We start from the raw sequence: 18,073 nt of genomic DNA, 5'->3' as shown, positions 1-18,073 counted from the left end.
CAAACCTAGTGTTCACTTATATATTATAACCCGGATGGTTTCCGTGTGTTTTCCTGGCGCATAAAAAATAATTTCCATTTCTTTTCGCTTTTTTCCCCGATCCCGCAGGATCCCGCTGCCCTTTCCCGCCCTCCCGCTCCCGCCCCGGCCCCGCCCCCTTTCTGCGCCGTCCAATCAGCGCGCGGTGCGGCGGCGGCGGCTGCGCGGCCCCCCCGGAGCGGCGGAAGCGCCGCGGGTTTGATTGACGGCTCACCCGACCAATGGCAGCGCAGCACCCGCCGCGGCGGCGGCCAATGGGGAGCGGCGACGTGTGCGCGCGGGGCGGCGGCGGCGCGCGCGCGCTGGGAGCGGGAGCGGCGGCGGCGGCGGCGGCGGGAGCGGCGGAGCGGGGCCGCCGCCGCCGGGACCATGCGGCTGCGCGTCTACAAGCGCAAGGTGCTGCTGCTGGCGCTGGCGCTGGCGCTCTGCGCCCTGGCGCTCTGGGGCACCGGCGGCGGCGGGCGGCGGCGGCAGCAGCAGCTGCAGCAGCAGCAGCAGCAGCAGCGGGGCGGTCCCGGTAGCACCGGGGAGCCGCCGCGGGTCAGCGAGCCCCCAGCGGCGGTACCGCGCCGCCCCGCCGCCAACGCGTCGGCCGCCGTGGCGGCGGAGGAGCTGTCCGAGAACCAGACGCTGAGTTACCGCTCGCTCGTGTACCGCCTGAACTTCGACCAGCCGGTGCGGAACGCGGGGCGCTTCCCGGCGCGGCCCGACCTGGTGCTCGTGGTGCAGGTGCACGACCGCGCCGAGCACCTGCGGCTGCTGCTCGAGTCGCTGCGGCGGGCGCCGGGCGTGGAGAACGTGCTGCTGGTGCTGAGCCACGACCTGTGGGCCGAGGAGCTGAACCGGCTGGCGGCCCGCGTGGACTTCTGCCCGGTGCTGCAGGTGTTCTTCCCGTTCAGCATCCAGCTGTACCCGCGCGAGTTCCCGGGCCACGACCCCCGCGACTGCCCCCGCGACGTGGGCAAGGCGGCGGCGCTGCGCCTGGGCTGCATCAACGCCGAGTTCCCGGACTCGTTCGGGCACTACCGCGAGGCGCGCTTCGCGCAGACCAAGCACCACTGGTGGTGGAAGCTGCACTTCGTGTGGGAGCGCGTGCGGGCGCTGCGGGAGCACGCGGGGCCCGTGCTCTTCCTGGAGGAGGATCATTACCTGGCGCCCGACTTCTACCACGTCCTCAAGCAGCTCTGGGCGCTGCGCCAGCGCGACTGCCCCGAGTGCCAGCTCGTGTCGCTCGGCACCTACAGCCCCGTGCGGGGCGGCTTCGCCGGCCGCGCCGACAAGGTGGAGATGAAGACGTGGAAGTCCACGGAGCACAACATGGGCATGGCCTTCGGCAGAGACACCTACCAGAAACTCATCGAGTGCACGGACGCCTTCTGCACCTACGATGATTACAACTGGGACTGGACTCTGCAGCACTTGACTGTCTCTTGTCTTCCAAAGTTCTGGAAAGTGCTGGTTCCCGAAATCCCCAGGATTTTTCACACGGGGGACTGTGGCATGCACCACAAGAAATCCTGCAGACCGTCCACCCAGAGTGCCAAAATCGATTCTCTCTTGAACAGCAACCAGCAGTACCTGTTTCCCGAGGCGATGAGTGTCAGTAAAAGGTACTCCATGGCTCCCCTGTCCCCTCACGTCAAGAACGGAGGCTGGGGGGACATCAGGGACCACGAACTCTGTAAGAGCTACCGCAGACTCCAGTGAGGATCCTCCTTTTCTCCCTGACTTGTTCCATTGTGTCTTTTCCAGGCACACACGTGTATAAACAGCATTTATGACTTGGTTTCTGCTTTAATATGAATAAACATTCTTGTTAAAAGGTGTCCCAAAATAGTAATCTCTCATGTTTGGCAACCACTTTTTGGAAACGGGTGACGTGCTGCAGCCCCTACGCAAAAAGTGACCTGCTGCTGTGTTTGCTGGGAGGAGGAGGAGGAGGAGGAGGAGAACACTTTTAAGTGCATCTTTTTTGGTGCTTCAAAGCTCTGGTGGTGCCTGGGGTCCCACCTCACACCCCATCCCCGAGTCCCGGTTCGGTTGCGCTGTGTCGATGAATATATGAAGGATGAAAAAAAAAAAAATAAATTTCATTGTTTTTACTACGATGTAGATAAATATATGATTTTTTTAGTTCTGCCGAAATAAAAATTCTGTTGTTTTTTAAGCCTAGAGAAGTTCTTGATTGTCAGCAAAAAGATGATGTCATCTCATGTTCCTAAAAAGTCAGGGTGGGAAGGAGGGGAGAGTTTCTGTTCTTTAATCCCGAGGGTGGACACGTGCCATCACCCCTTCTAGCAGTGTGCATTTAACTTCATTAAATTTTTAATGATACTCATTAATTGAGGCAGAAAAGAGTAGCAAATGGGTGGCACAACACCTCTTTTGTTTGGATTTCAAAATAAAAGAAGTTGTTTCCAATTAGCTGTGTAAAAACTGCTGCTGTGTGGTGGGAAGGGGCTGAGCTGGGGCCACGGAGCCATCTGTGATTGCTACAGCAGCTTTAGTGCCACTCCTCTTTGAACTCTGCTGTGGCAGAAGCACCTCAGCAGCTTTTGTAGAACACAGAAATGTGTCAGAGAAAGAAAATGCTGCTTTTTTTCTTTTTCCAGGGGTTATTTAACCACAATTTTGCACGGTAATTGCTCTGTGTTCTGTTCCACTGGATTGGGGCTGCTGCTGAAGCTGTGCTGGTGCCTCACCCTTGGAGACCTCTCCCAAAAAGCTGATGGGAGTTAAGCTGAGCCCAGCAAAGCTCCAGCAGGATGTGCCACCAGGGAGGGCAGGGCAGGTGTTCTGGGCAGCTGTGACTCCTGCTGAGCTCTGAAACCACACACCCAAACTGGTGTTTCACAGAGAAATGTGACAGCAATGCCAGACCATCCCTGAAATAACTCTGCTCTAAAGAACCTCTCAAACAAAACCAGAAGTTGGTTCAGCAGCAGTGAGAAAGGGGAACAGGAAGTTTATTATTAGATGTGTTCTCTTGGTTATCGTGGTTTAGGGAGGTGAGAAATGCTGAAACTCGAGGGAAACTGAAAAAAATAAATCTAATCTGGATAAAGAGAATCCATTTCACCAGCTGTAAATACTTCAGAGCAGACATGCACCCAGAGGATGTTCTTGTGCAATGGAGTTTGTTCAGCTGAGGATATCTGGGTGCTGCAGATCTGAAGCACAGCACTAGGATGGAGTACAGGGTACAAATGTTGATTATTTCTAGGAGACTAATTAGAACTTCTCTGGGTAATTAGAAATTTCATTTGATTGCTAAGAATCACTGCGAGTCTAATCCTGCAGTTATCACAAAATGAAAGGTTTGGAAAACGATGACTACTGCTCAATTCCCAAGGGAGCCATTAGACTGAGGATATATACAAATAATCCCTGAAACGTGGGAAGAGAATAAAAAATTTATGTAAACAATAAAGATACATTTTTTTTTTCCAGGATCTCAGAGTCACCTCCAACTGCAACTTTCCCTGTAAGTAAAATGATTGCCATAGATGCGATTAGGGAATTGTTAAACTGCTAACAACGGAAAGTTTTGGTGTTGCACCAGTTCCAGGGGGAACCCAGCACATGGAAATCAGAGCAAGCATCAAACAACAGAAGGAAATGCTCAAACAATGCAGCTAATCCAGCTCGTAGAGCAGGGAGTTGTGGAACAGGACGGGGCAGCGCGTTCGGTGGTCGCGCAGGATCCGCTCGCTGCCGTCCTCGGGGTTCACCTCCCGCAGCACTGGGGACACTGCCCTGCTGCCCGAGCCCGGGGCTACCTCCTCATCCTCATCCTCATCCTCATCCTCATCCTCATCCTCATCCTCGCCCTCATCCTCACCCTCATCCTCACCCTCATCCTCCTCCTCACCCTCATCCTCCTCCTCATCCTCACCCTCACCCTCACCCTCACCCTCACCCTCACCCTCACCCTCATCCTCGCCCTCATCCTCGCCCCCCGGCAGTGGGTGTTCCCCGGAGCCCGGCGCCGGGGCTGTGTCTCCGGCTGCAGCAGCACTTTCTAAATCGGGCTCCTTTCTCCGGGATCCGCCGGGAACCGCTGAACTGGTGGCAGGAGGTTCATGCTGCAAACAATGGTGTGAAGCACAGGCTGCTGTTCCTATTGTTCCGGGAGCTGGGCTGGATCCCTCAGCACGTCCCTCAGCTGCAGGACACACTGTTTCTGCCTTTGTTTCGGGGTAGGTGCTGTCGGTCTTTCCAGCCAGGGCTCCCCCTGAGCTGCCACGTGTTCCTTCTCCATCACGTTCCGCTGGCTGTCAAGGAAATAAATGAATTATTTCATAGCTGGAACAAACTGTGCACACAAAGACAGGAGAGATTTGTTTCTCCAACAGCTCAGCTCCACTGGGATAGTGGAAAGTGGCCCTGCCATGGCAAGGGGTTGGAAGCAGATGATCCTTAAGGTTCCAGCTCAGGTTGATTCCATGATTTCCCTTCTAGAAGCCAAGTGAGCGGGTGCTGAGCTTTTCCTGCTCCTGTCTGGCACGTGGGAATGAGTGGCAGGGAGGTTGTTCTGCTCCCCCAGGGTTTCCTCTGCTCTAGGAAATGCAGCAGCCACTCACCACACCCAGCCTGATTCCCAAATCTCCAAATCCCAGCGGCCACACGACCAGCCAGGGGATCCCAACTCATGTTGCAAGGCTGGAACCTTGAAATTAGGGAATTACTGCCTGCAGAGCTCATCTGGGAATTGCCTCGGGAGAGGAGGAACAGGGAGAGGTGCTGGACAAACAGCACTTCCTCAATTTCACCTTACTGGGAGTTCTGGCAAAGAACTGCTGGTAATTCAGAGGTCCCTGTCAGTGGAGAGTCAGGATCAGGGAGGAATCTATCCAAGAACAGCTGGATTCATGGATTCAGACACAGAGTCTCTTTCTCACACCCCCAAACCACTGCTCACCAGAGAAACACCAGTCAGTCCCTTCCAAACTGGACAATTCTCCCACATGAACATGATCATGGAATACCCTGAGCTGGAAGGGACCCTCAGGAACATCAGCTGCAACTCCTGACCCCACAAAGGAACAGGAGTGGGATGATTTAAGGTATTTCATCTGCCCTTAGGTCCCAAAACAGACTCATCTGCTCTCCAACACTTAAATTTCATTTTTTCATGTCCAGCCCACAGCAGCTGGGGAAGTTAAGCTGGATCCACTATCTTTGGGAAGCTCCTTGGGCCTCCAGCCCAGTTCCAGAGGTCATGTGCTCCATCTGAACTTCTCTCCCAATAAACCAGCTACACATTAACCCCAGTTCATGGCCACAGCAGTGACCTGCTTGTTCCTGCTTTTTGTTTCCTTTAACAAAAGTTTCATATGAATTTTGGATGCAGTGCCTACCCAGAAATCCCAGTGAATGTGGAGGATTTACCTCACATTTTCCTCCTTACAAAATGAACATTTGGATTTTTTCATCTGTCCATCTATTTTGCTAAAGGAGGACAGTTTAATCTTGTGGCAGATCCCAGAAAAAGCCTGTCTTGTTCTAGACAGAGGAAGAAGAGCCTGAATGAGGCTGAAACTACAAGGATTGAATTTGAGACCAGTGTTTAAGATTAATAGCCTCATGTTTAATTATCTACACAACAGGAACCCACCAAGTATTCCAATACATGGACTGAATAAAGATGAGGCAAGATTCTTCCCAGACAAAACCCTCTAGGATTTCTCTACCTGTACAAGGCTGAGTGAGTGAGCTATTCCTGCAAGGAAAAAGCACTTTTTAAAAAATGACTGGATCACAGTTCTGCATCTTCCAAATGAAACAGAGGTTTCAATGCTTTGGTGACATTAAATGGCACAAACACAAGCTTCACCTCTGAAAACTGACATTTACACTTGCAAATAACCCCAGTCCTGGGTTTTCCCTGCTTCCTCAGGACAAAACAGGAACAAAGCTGTTTCAGTGGGCTTTGATAGGATCTTGCTGAAGAACATAAATCAGCCTGTGCAGCTCCTGGATCCTTACCTCCACCCTGATTTGAATTCTGTCCTCAGTAACATCCAGCACTTCAATTAATGGCTGGTTTTCCAGTGCTGATTGGGAGCAAGGGGAAGGGCAGAAAGCAGTGCCTAGAAATCCATCAACGTTCTCCTCACTGACAAACAATCTTTCCTACAGAAAAAGAGAGAAAACAGCAGGTTATGTTCTTTCTGTGTTAAACTTCAGGGATTTTTGGGCTAAAAACTCACTGCAAAGAAAGCCAGGACAGCAGTTCCCAAGTTTCACAGCACACTTGTGTCTTGACAGAGAAATTCTAAGCCAGACATTCAAAGAATGAGGTGAAATGAATTGAGACCAGTGCTTAGCTAATTTTGCCTGAAAGTACAAATCTGCATTGTATCAAGTATAAGAGAAATATTATTTCTCTCTTTGGATGGGTAACTACTACATAGATTTAGAGTCTCTCTGAGAAATGATTTGTACCTCGTTGTGCCATTCTCACCTGTCTAAGAGCAGGAAGGTGCTAGACTGTTGTGGGTTTGTCTCCTGTCTGTGGTAGGAGAACACAAACACCTCCTGGGAGAGGCACTGCAGGAACTTCACTCTGAGATCAGATCTGGAACGCTCAGGGCTGGATCCATTTCACACCCAACCACTGAGGCTGCTCTGATCTCCACGCAGACAAGCCAGGTGGAAACAAAAAACACAAAAACAAAGGAGAGGTATCCACAGGCAGACACAGCCTGGGGTGTGTTTCCAGGCCCTGCATAAACAACCTGAAACATGTTGCTACAGGTTTAGAGATTGAAATCAGTGGCAGGTAATTAAAGGTCCTAAAATACATCCTGGAGGGGCTGTTTGATAGGAAACAGAGCTTTCCCTGTCCTTGTGTTATTCCTACATCATCTGTGTAGGCTGAGGGGAAGGACAGGCACAATAAAAATGGTCTGACCTGGAGGAGTACTTTAGGTTCTGGGACTTACCTTCCTTATTTAATTGGAAATAACAGGGACAAGTTGCAAACCTTCCACATTAAGTCACACTTTTCAATTTCTCGGTCCAGTTCAACCCTCGTGTCAATCCAATGAAAGTTACATTCAATTATCACTGACATCTTGCAGACCGAGAAGCAAAAAGACAATTCTGCACATTTTTGGCCCCCTGTGGATGAAGCCTTATGCACAGCCAGATGTCACATTGTGTCTGAGGTACAAAATTTAACTGTCATCTTGAAAAAAAAAAAAATAAAAAAAAACCCAAACAGGATTGGAAAAATAAGCCAGAGTCCTATTTTTTCCACTGGTTAAATTAGAAATCACAATATGGAAACTCATAACATACATACTGCTGGTTTTCCAAGGCAGAGGACTGGATTCATTTTCTATCCAGAAAGATTACAATCCAGGCAAAGAGCCAGCACTGGATGCTGGGATGGTTTGGGGAGAGATTAAAGAGCAGCAGAGCTGCCCTGACTGAAAACCCTCTCAGAACATCCCTACTTCTTGCATTTCTGCATGCAAAGCCTAAAATTCTAATTCCCTCGTGCTGCATCCATTCCTGGCTGCCAGAGAGGGATCTGCCAGAGCTTTAGGCTGTGGAAATGCTCTGCAGAGCTCAGGGGAAGGTGTCACAGCAGGGGCTGCAGACACCAAATCTGGGCAGCACCAGAACTCCCACAGGCTCCTGAACTTCATCCTTGGGAGGCTCAGAGAATTCCCAGCTCTGCCCTGGATTGCTCAGCCTCCCCTGGAGGGCATTTGGGATTTTGGTGCCCTGCCTGCACTTCCAAGGAGGGCAAAGCACAACTCTCCTCACCCAGCTGAAAAATAAAAGTCAGGGAATCAGCGAGGTTTGGGTTGGAAGGGACCTTCCAGCTCATCTCATTCCAGCCCCCTGCCATGGGATGTATTTCAGGACCTTTAATTACATCCCACAAGACCAGGTTGCTCCAAGTCCCATCCTACTTTTCCTCCATAAAATGAGGAAAATAATCTCTTTTCCCCCTGAATCTGCATTTGGCACCCATGGCTGTGTGAGGGACACCAGCTCCTCCTCAGAGCAATCAGAACTTTGCAATTTGGCAACAGACACACTGAATCTTCCTGGAGAATTTCTTCCTGATTAAAAGCAAAAGAATTTGTTTTCTTCACGGAAAATATTGCTTAAAAACTGGATGGGAGGTCTATTACCAGGAACCAGAGGTGCTGGCACTGAATGGTGACATTCCCAAGGCTGCCAGAGCTCCAGGAGAGTTTGGACACCAGGGATGCCAGGGTGGGAATGCTGGGGGTCTGGGTAGGGACAGGAGATGGACTGGGTGATCTTCCAGTTCAGAATATTCTATAAATACTTTATAGTACTTTATAAGTACTTTAAATGAGGATAAAAATCAAACTTGTGATGTTGCTCCGTTATTCTGACTCATTACAGCAAACAGATTTTACCAAGTTTCATCCCAGCCCAACACCAAATTCCCACAAGTATTTACCATTTTATCCCATCCCCACCCCGTGGCCTGCCATAAATCACGGACCTGGGATGGGTTTGTTGTCAATTAGGTGATTATCATTAGCCTGTTCCACCAGCCACTGGAACTCAGACTTTGCATTCAGGGGCAGCACACACCGAGGCATTTATATTACTGCAGATGTTATCAGAGCACAGACCTCAGAAAAAAATGATTCAGGAATTTATTCTAAAGCCTGCTCTGCCTTCCAAGCCAGAGCAAACAGAGGACAACCATCTGCAGCTGATTTCAATGACCCTGTAAAATAATTCTTCAGTTTAAGCCGTTTATTTTCTGGTATTTATGATGCTCTCTTAGCAACTTCGAATTTAATTTGTTTTTCCCTGCACACACTGTCATCTGCTGTTTGGTACACATTCATTTTTCCCTGTGACTAAACTGAGACCAAATTAACATAAATGTTAGCAGGGCTGACTCTGGTTTCTGGAACACTTCATCATTCAAGCCTGTCCTTGTGTCTCTCAGCCCCTCCTGGCTGCCCTCTGCTCTCACATGGGTTTGCTCTGCCTTAATTTATCCAAATTGAAGACAGTTTCCATCCAGAGTTACCTCCCACACAGGCTGCAAGTTTGAAAAGCAGGACAGATTTCAGGCTTAAATTATTTTGGTGGCTCCTGTAATGAGAGGATCAGGGAATCACAGCATGGTTTGGGTTGGGAGGGGATTGAAATCCCTTCCTCTATCCCAGGCTGCTCCAAACCCCATCCAAACTGGCCTTGGACAATTCCAGGGATGGGACAGCCACAACCTCTCTCATCAAAACCCAACAATTCATGCCAACATGGAAAAGGACCTGGATTTCCTGACCTCTGCATTTGTGAGGTCTCAGCACAAACCAGCTCTGAGACTTGAGAATCTGAAGCTCAAAGTTTTGGTACATGTAGTGAAATGAAAACTTTTCTGAGGTGCTCATGACAGCAAAGATGAAACAGCTCTAAAGAAGCTTTGATGAGCTCCATCAGCAGGTTAATAATGTTTCCTGACATAACTGTTTTGTGTAGTCACATAATTCCCAAAATGCAGCTTCCAATTAAAGACTATCCAGAAATTAGTTTGTTTTATAGCAGGAGCAAACTAATTATGGTCCTTAATGTAGCTTGGGAAGGAGATTACTTTGAAAAACGTGAAATAATAAGTTTGTTGTGTTCTCCTTCTTTGTCCTTCTCTGACCTCCCAAAAAACTTGCCAAGAGCCTTGAAATGCTGAGCACAGAATTAACTGAACCAAAAATAAACTGTTGGAGGATTACATTCAACAGCCCCAGTTTCCAGCAGCATCGTCTTAGAAGGAACCCCTGACTATTACAATAAGTCTTTATAGTAGCTTGGAAACTGAAAATTATCACCCTGACTTTCAAAGAAACTCTGTAGCAACTCCAAATAGCCTGGAAATGAGGGCAGAACAGCTCTCCGGGATGGATTTCTCCACCAAAGGTGGCAAAGGTTTAAAACATCCGTGTCTTGTACTTCCCAGCATGGCTCTCAAGGTTTCATGCTTGGTTGAACTCTCCAACCAAGGAAAACATTTCTCCACAAGAGCCCTAATTCTGAGCTCAGTGACAGCCCAGCACAGCCCAGGGGGCTCTTCCAGCCCTTGGCCTTTTCCACACAGCCCCAGGGCCAGGAGAAGCAGAACTCTGTCACCTCTGTCACACAAGTGATGTAGGGAAATCCAGGTGGGATATTGGGACTTGGGAATTCCTGGCTATGAGGGTGGTGAGACCCTGGCACAGGGTGCCCAGAGAAGCTGTGGCTGCCCCTGGATCCCTGGAAGTGTCCAAGGCCAGGCTGGATCAGCCCAGATCACCTTATCCCAGCCTCTTCTAGGGGGCACTTAACCATCCCAGAATCCCAGAATGGTTTGGGCTGGAAGGGACCTTATACCCCACCCAGTGCCACCACTGTCCCATGGCAGGGACACTCCCACTGTCCCAGTGTCCAGCCTGGCCTTGGGCACTGCCAGGGATCCAGGGGCAGCCACAGCAAATCTGGCAATTCCAGCCCAGCCAGGAATTCCCAATTCCCAACATCCCATCCATCCCTGCCCCTGGCAGTGTCCCATTCCCTGTGTCCTGTCCCTCCATCCCTGTCCCCAGTCCCTCTCCAGCTCTCCTGGATCCCTCCAGGTGCCCTCAGCTCTCCCTGGATCCTTCTCCTCTCCAGGGAACATTCCCAGCTCTCCCAGCCTGGCTCCAGAGAATAGGGCTCCAGCCTCTCTGGCCTCTCTGGACTTGCTCCAACAGCTCCACATCTTTTTTTACCAGCTGCTACTGAAGGAAAAAGCACCAGCAGCTTCCAAAGGGTCTCCTTCACAAGGCCCTGGTGGCTGTGCCAAGCAGAAAATTCATATCCATGGAGAACATCCTGCATGGAGGCCTCAACACTCCCAGAAAAGTCAAACAAAACTTCCCTATCTCTGAGCAATTCCCATTTGGATCCCTCACACACAGCACAACTCAGACTCAGCTCCAGCCATGAACTCCTCAGGAATGTTCCGTATAATCTTTTTCAGCCTGTAAATGTTAAAAAAAAAAAAAAAAAAAAAAAAAGCAATGCATAGGGAAGCAGAGGAACTATTTCCTCTGTTTTCCTCTGCTCCCTGCTGTTCTCTGGAGCCCTGTGGGGGTTTATGTGAGTTAAATCCTGATATTCTCCAGAAGATCTGACAGGGTCTTTTAGGAAAGGGATGGGCTGGCTGCAATTCCCTGCCCAGCAAGGGGTACCCGGGGGGAGCTGAGTGAGGGCTGAGCACACATCCTCTGACCAAACCCATCCCAGGCCTCTGAGAAGGGCAGGAAGGGTGGGGATCAGCCTACAAGGGAATTCCTGCATGAACCACTCTTTTTCTAATCCCATGAAAATGAGCAGACACGACCCCAAAACTGCTGGCAGAATGAATTACCTGCCAAATGTTTTTCACATACTCTGAGAACTGAACCCTCAAGTCTCAGCAGCTCAATACACCTCTAGAAAAGTGATTTTTATTTCTGCTAGGAATTGAGCATTTAACCCCAGGAGGCCAAAAATTCCAAGACATTCCAAGTGCTTTCCAAAGACACAATTTCTGTAATTGCCCAGCTCCAGCACTACCATAAACCAGGACACACTGGGACATGTTCTCAGAAACCCTGCCTGGCAGGCTTACAAATTTTATTAATGGTTATTTAACTCCCAACCACTCTTCCTTCATCATTTACTCCCCAGGCTGTGTTGTCTGGAAATGAAGGAGAACTCTCTGAAGCAAGAGTTTCCCAGGCTGAATTCCCAGGATTTAAGCAAAAGGTGTAGAAGGTTATAGAGGGTGAACTGCAATGAAGAGAGCACAGCCCATGGCTGGTATTTGGAGGCAAAGAGCAGAGATTTTGGCAGTGGGGAAATCAGGCAGCTTCCTCAGGTCATGAGATTATTCCCTGGAAAAACAGGGTCTGGAGCAAACCCTGCAGAAGGATCAGCACTGTGGTCTCTGGTGCAGTGACAGCACCAGAGCAGTGACAAAAGGTGGCTTTTAAACCCCTGAAATATGTGAGCCTAAGCCCACAATATCCAAAGATAGGAAATTTTTTATTTTTATAGGATTTCTGATCACCATAACAAGTCATGGAATCGATAGGATGGAAAAGACCTCCAAGATCATCAAGTCCAACTGCAGTGTGGATATTCTGGTTTGGCCCAGGAGTGAAACTCCTCACAGTTAAATCCAGGGAGGAGCAGGGCACTGTAAAGGTTTCCTGAAAAGAGGTATTTGCTAGGGTGGGAATTCCAACTGCTCAGCATCTATGGAAACTGAGCTCTACACAGATCATCCTCCAGCACAGGGATTCAGCCACAGCTGACCACCAAAGGAAAAGCAGCTCTTGAAGTTCTGTTTCTAGCATGGTGTTCAAAGGACGAGCTCAGCTCATTCTTCTGCCAGTTGTGGATCAGCCCAAATTCCAAGAAGGAAGTGGCAGTGAATGGGGATGATTTGGGCAGGCAATGAGGAATCTGTTCCATGAAATAACAGCAGGAAGGAACTTCCCAGAGCAGAGCAGAGCAGGAATTCCATGGCTGTTAAAAAAACTAGACAGGGCTTGGAGCAACCTGGGACAGGGGAAGGTGTCTCTGCCTCTGGCAGGGGTGGAGTTGGTTGAGTTTTAAGATCTTTTCCAACCCAAACTATTCCATGATTCACTTTTGCCAGGCACCATCCTCTGGCAACACTGCTGTGTGAGAGGAGATGACCAACAAGCAGGTTGGGAGGTGCAGGATAAAATTCCTGCTCCAGGATGAAATTCCTGCTCCCCTCAGCCCCAAAATCTCCCTGCAGGCATTAACAGGGCACTGCTCTGCACTCTGCAATGACTGATGTGACTCCTTACATGCAAGAACCACAGCTCTGATTTACAGAATGAGACTCAAGGCAGAAAAACCCCCAAGGTGGCATCAGATAAATTGAAGAAATCAACATAAGTAGAAGAAAAGCGACCAGGAACAAATGGTTAATGGCCAGAAGGCAGCATGTAATAGTGGCTCTAATTAAATATTCATTTTTCTCCCTTCACTCTGAGCTAGTGCAGCTCTCAGGCACTTTGGGGAAATAGCAGATTTTAAAAAAAGCAAACAGGACAAATGACTTCAGTTTATTTCTCCTGCTTCAATTTGCAGGCCCAGTGTCCAAAAGAACTGGAGGCCAGGAGAATCTTTTGGAGTCTGCTGTGAATGAATGGCCAGGAAGCTGATGACTAATGACCAATCTCTTTCTCCTACTCCACCCAAAATATTTTGCAATATATAATAAAATCAGCACATTCAGGGGGGTTTTATAACTCACAAAGCAAAAAAATCTCATTACTGGTTGGCTTTTTAACAACTTTAAATCACAAAATGTTCCTCCAATTGCAGTAACAAATCCATATACCAAACTTCCAACCATTAGTGCAGCCACCACCATGTTCACCACTAAACCATGTCCTCAAGTGCCACATTTACAGGTTTTTTTGAGCATTTCCAGGGATGGGGACTCCACCAGTGCCCTGGGCAGCCTCTGTACCTGCACAGAAAACAGGCAGGAGTTTACACAGTGGCTTTTTTGACGTGGCAACAGGCAGAGCCAGATCACAGCAGTGAACAGCAGCACTGAGTGTTCTGTGGCCCCACTTGCACAGACTTGCAGGCTCCTGCTCTGGTAAAAGCAAAGGAAATGCTCTGCAAACAGCTCAGCGTGGGTGGTTCTCCATAAATTCATCATCTTTGATACTTCCCCGAAATGATCAGCTCCTCCTTCTCAGGAATTGCTGTTATAAAAGGTGTGTGGCTGCTAAATGGGAAATCCAAGGTGGTTTCAGCTGCACAAACACTAATTGGATAAATACCTTTCAAAATCATCCACAAGTCATTTCTAGTTGTAGGGATGGAGCAATTAAGCTGCTCCAAGCCAAGTCTATCCCAGTGGATACACTTGAAGCCTGCCAGCTTCCTGGACCTGCACTCCCAGGGCACGTGATCCAAACTGCAGAGGATTTTATTGCTCTCAACTCCAGCCAAACTCCAAATCCCATGGCTGGAAGGTTACACAAGAACTGAGCAGCTTTAATCCCTGCTCATGAGAAACTGTCTGAGAGTCTGAGCTCACAGAGGAACATGGTTCTCTATAAAACTTGTGTGAGTCTGGACAGAGTGTCACAAGGTGGCATCCCTTCCATAAAATGTCCCATCCATAAAATTAGAAAATACTAAACTAGAATCATATTCAGGCAGGGCAGATGAAGATTTACCCCAGCAAACTGGGACAGTTCACAGCTGCTGCCTGCTGTTCTGCTCTGGTTGAACTAATAAGTGTTCCTGTGGCTGTAAATGGGAATTCTGTCCCAAAACACAGACACAGGGACTCTCCCCCTACACTTCATGTATGCACACTGTGTAAGTCTGGTGTATCATAAAGAGCCTTCTTTGTGTGAACAGGCAGCACAAGCAATTTACAGGGCTTTAAAAGTGAACACTAAGGACATAAAGGACATAGGCTCCCTTTTCATTCACCACCAGAATTTCCCTGAAAAAAAAAAAAAAAAGTGTGTGAGAGGCAGAAGTCATTGCAATGGCAAGGATGAAGGTGTCAGCTCCATGGTGTGACCTCGTACAAGCCTCGCACACCCAGGGCACGGCGCTGACATCCGGGAGCGGCTCTCGGAGGAAGCTGCAACTTCCAGCTCCCCTCCCACCTCCCTGAGCCACCTCTCACCCAACAGCAGCGCTGCCACCTCGGGCAGCTGCTGGTCAGCGAGTCAGGGGCCTCTGAATTCTTCAGAGAAATCAGTGTGCAGGGATTGAGTTAAAGCCTTTGGATGGACTGAAGTATGTTAAGCAACTCGCACATAAAGTAGATTTTTAAGTACAAGTCAGTAAGTTTTAGGGTGAGTTCTGATGCTTTTAGTGAGTGAAAGGTTTCAAATGCCACAGTAGCAGTGAGTGCTCTAATGAAGGTTGAAACACACTGATATCTGCAGTAGAGGCTCCAGGCCCACAGTTGAAGACAGTGCTTAGATATAATAGAGCTGTAGTAGGAATATTGCTGACATTTCTTACATAGAACAAGACAGATTGTATATGTAGTTCTATACATAACCTGGCGTGTTAAGAAACTAGAATTCTAATAGGTTAAAGAGTGATGGTCAGAGTTTGCATCTTAGCTTGTTGGAAAAATCCTATACAAGAATTTGTATTGGGAAGAGTTGGTGCTTTTAGCCACTTGCTTTTAGCCATTGGCTTTTGCCAGGGCTTCTAGCCATTCACTTATTGCTAGGTGCTTTGCCATTGCTTTTTGCCATTGCTTGTCTGTGTACTGTTGAGACTGATGTGCTTTGTAATAAGATGTGCTTTGTAATATGATGTGCTTCGTAATAAATAACCTTTTTAACTATTAGCTGCTTATTTGCTTATTTAGAAGATTACCGACGACTTAGGAGCCTAAGAGCTCCAGAGCAGGAGCCTATAGAGCTCCGGGGTTGGTGCCTTAGAGCACTGGAGGTGCAAAGAAGGGCAGTGACAGTGTCACAGGCAGTGACACCCCGAACGTGCCGCTGTTACCTGCAGGGCAGAGGGCTCCAGGCCGAAGCTGAAGCTGTCCCAGAGGCCGGTGCTGCCGGGGCCCTTGGCGAGCCGCACCACGGCGTTGTGGGCAGAGACGCTGACGCTGCTCTCGGGGGACAGCAGCGATGCCGGGGCAGGGACGCGCAGGAACAGCGCGAAGGCGGCGGTGGCGGTGCAGAAGCGCAGGCTGTAGTGCTGGCTGCCCACGTCCCCACGGAGGCTCTCCGGCTGGATGCCGGGCACCAGCAGCAGCAGCGTGAGGGACGCCTCGTCCTGCCGGGCACGGAAGGGAGGGCACGTGGCCACCGGGCTGGGGTGGCCCTCGGTGTCCCCGGTGGGCATGGCTGGCTCGGGGATGGCGATGGGGGAAGCGGCAGCGGAGCAGGGCGAAGGCGGGTCCGGGGGCTCGGTTGGTGGTTCTGCGGGTGGATGAGCGGGTTCGGTGAAGGGTTCGGAGAGGGGGTCACTGGTTGGATCAGTGGCAGCTTCAGCGGGGGAGTCAGCAAAGGGTTCAGAGGTTGGATCAACGGGGGCTTCACCCGAGGGTGCAGTGAGGGGATCAGCGGGTGGATCACAGAGTGGTTCTACGGGCAGTTCAGCGGGCGGATCAGCGAGGGGCTCGGGAGATGGACCAGCGGGAGGATCACACCGTGGGTCACCGAGGGGTTCGGCCGGCGGCTCACACGTGCTCCGGGCCGCGCCGCCAGGGCCGAGTTCCGGGGGAGGAGCCGCTCCGCCGCCCGCCTGTGCCGGCCCCGCCTGTGCCGGCCCTGCCTCCGCCGGCCCCTCGGCAGCGGGCTCGGCCCCCTCCAGCCGCTCCCCGCCCGGGGCCGCCGGTTCCCGCGGCAGCACCACGGGCAGCGTGACCTGCAGCTGCCGCTGGGCCCGGTTGAAGGCCGCCCGCCCGCCGCTCTCGTCCACGTCGTAGGGAAGGCGGAGCCGCAGGCGGTAGGCGGGACGCTGCGAGTCCAGCCGCAGCTCCCGCCCGCGGATCTCCAGCTCCGCCTGCTCGGCAGAGCGCAGCAGCGGCAGCTCCACCGTCACCACCAGCTCCCGCGGCACCGGGCTGGGCGCCGAGTCGCGGCTGTGCCGGTAGTCCTGCAGGTCCACGTAGGAGCGGTGGCGGATGCTCCAGCGCGGCGTGGTGGGGCCGGCGGGCGGCGGGGCCGCGGCGGGCGGGGAGGCTGCGGCGGCGGGCGGCTTCGGGGGAGCGGCGGGCGGGAAGGGGAAGGGCGGCAGCGGGGACTCGCCGTCGTCGGGCGGCTTTGGGGCGCCGCCGGGCAGCGGGGAGCGGATGACGGGCGCCTGCGGGACGCCCTTGTAGGAGACTCCTCGCAGGACCGTGGCGTTGCCGCGGTCCAGCCGCACCCCGCAGTTGTTCTCCACGGCCTCCAGCGCCGTGTCGCAGAGCAGGCGGCGGAAGCGGGCGCTGCGGGCGGCCAGGCGCAGCGCGGCGGGGTGGAACACCACGTCGTACAGGAGGCGGCGGCGGCCGGCGGGGCGCAGCTCCTCGCGGCCCGGGGCCAGGCTGTAGGGCAGCTCCCAGCGCTGCCCGCCGCGCTCGGCGCGGGCCCGCGGCTCCCCCATCAGCGCGTTGCTGCAGACATTGATGTAGCAGCGGCGGGAGCCCTCCTGGCTGGTCCGCAGCACGAAGCCCGGTGTCGGGTGCACGAAGCGCACCTCCACGCCGCGCTCCCGCTCCAGCGCCGCCACCTCCTCCTCGTACAGCCGGCGCTGCTCGGGGTCGGTGAGCTCGGCCGCGAACTCTGCGAAGAGCTCGCGGAAGCGCTCGTCGCGGAAGGCGCTGCGGAGCCGCTCCGCCTCCTCGGCGCTCAGCTCCAGGTCGTGCAGCGGCCCCGCGCCCGCCATGGCCCCGGCCCGGCCCGGAGCGCTGCTGTGGGGACGCCGAACAAGATGGCGGGCGTTGCTGTGGTGACGGTAAACAAGATGGCGGCTCCGGTGCGGCGGTTACCATGGAGACGCCAAACACCATGGCGGGCTGTCCCTCAGGGCTGAGGCCTCGCCTTTTCCCTGCCCTCAGCAGCTTCACCATCACCCCTGGCATCAGTCACTTCATCCTTCTCGAAGTTTGTGTTCCTCCCAAGCCCTGAGCTCCACTGCCATCCCCTCACAGATAATGTCCTTGTTTCACCACTCCTTGTCCTGCCTGTCTAACGCCATCTTCAAACTGGTGCTGCCATTATAAAACCTCACAGATCTTTCCTGGCCATTCCCCAGACTAAGGAAAATCCTACCCCCAATTCCAAACTCCTTCCAGATAGCCAGCTATGCAAGTTCTCCTTATCTTTAATTCTTTTTTAATTCCTTTTCCTTTTTGATATAGCAGGTTCCTCCTTATCTTTAATTCTTATTTTTAAATAATTTTTAAAAAAAATTCTTTCCTGTTTGATACAGATGGTTCCTCCACTTACCTTTTTTTATGCTTTGCCAATTATTTTTCACTCTGACTTTACAATTT

General features: G+C 51.5%; 2 protein-coding genes across 2 annotated transcripts; one reads left to right on the top strand and one right to left on the bottom strand.

Moving 5' to 3' along the window:
• The first annotated feature begins 350 nt into the window (after nucleotides 1–350).
• MGAT2 (alpha-1,6-mannosyl-glycoprotein 2-beta-N-acetylglucosaminyltransferase) lies at nucleotides 351–2,206 on the top strand. Its single transcript, XM_056492191.1, has one exon. The coding sequence runs from the start codon at nucleotides 409–411 to the stop codon at nucleotides 1,744–1,746; it is 1,338 nt and encodes a 445-aa protein (XP_056348166.1). The 5' UTR covers nucleotides 351–408; the 3' UTR covers nucleotides 1,747–2,206.
• Nucleotides 2,207–2,987: 781 nt separating this feature from the next.
• Nucleotides 2,988–17,727, bottom strand: DNAAF2 (dynein axonemal assembly factor 2). Its single transcript, XM_056492188.1, has 3 exons — nucleotides 15,592–17,727; nucleotides 6,028–6,174; nucleotides 2,988–4,313 (listed from the first exon to the last, which is right to left on the bottom strand). The coding sequence occupies exons 1-3, from the start codon at nucleotides 17,461–17,463 to the stop codon at nucleotides 3,675–3,677; spliced, it is 2,658 nt and encodes an 885-aa protein (XP_056348163.1). The 5' UTR covers nucleotides 17,464–17,727; the 3' UTR covers nucleotides 2,988–3,674.
• Between the last annotated feature and the right edge of the window lie 346 nt (nucleotides 17,728–18,073).

Source organism: Oenanthe melanoleuca, chromosome 5 (assembly GCF_029582105.1).
Source record: "Oenanthe melanoleuca isolate GR-GAL-2019-014 chromosome 5, OMel1.0, whole genome shotgun sequence".
In the NCBI taxonomy this organism is placed as follows: domain Eukaryota; kingdom Metazoa; phylum Chordata; class Aves; order Passeriformes; family Muscicapidae; genus Oenanthe; species Oenanthe melanoleuca.
Note: the sequence above shows the minus strand (reverse complement) of the source record. Positions and strands in the feature narration are given on the sequence as shown.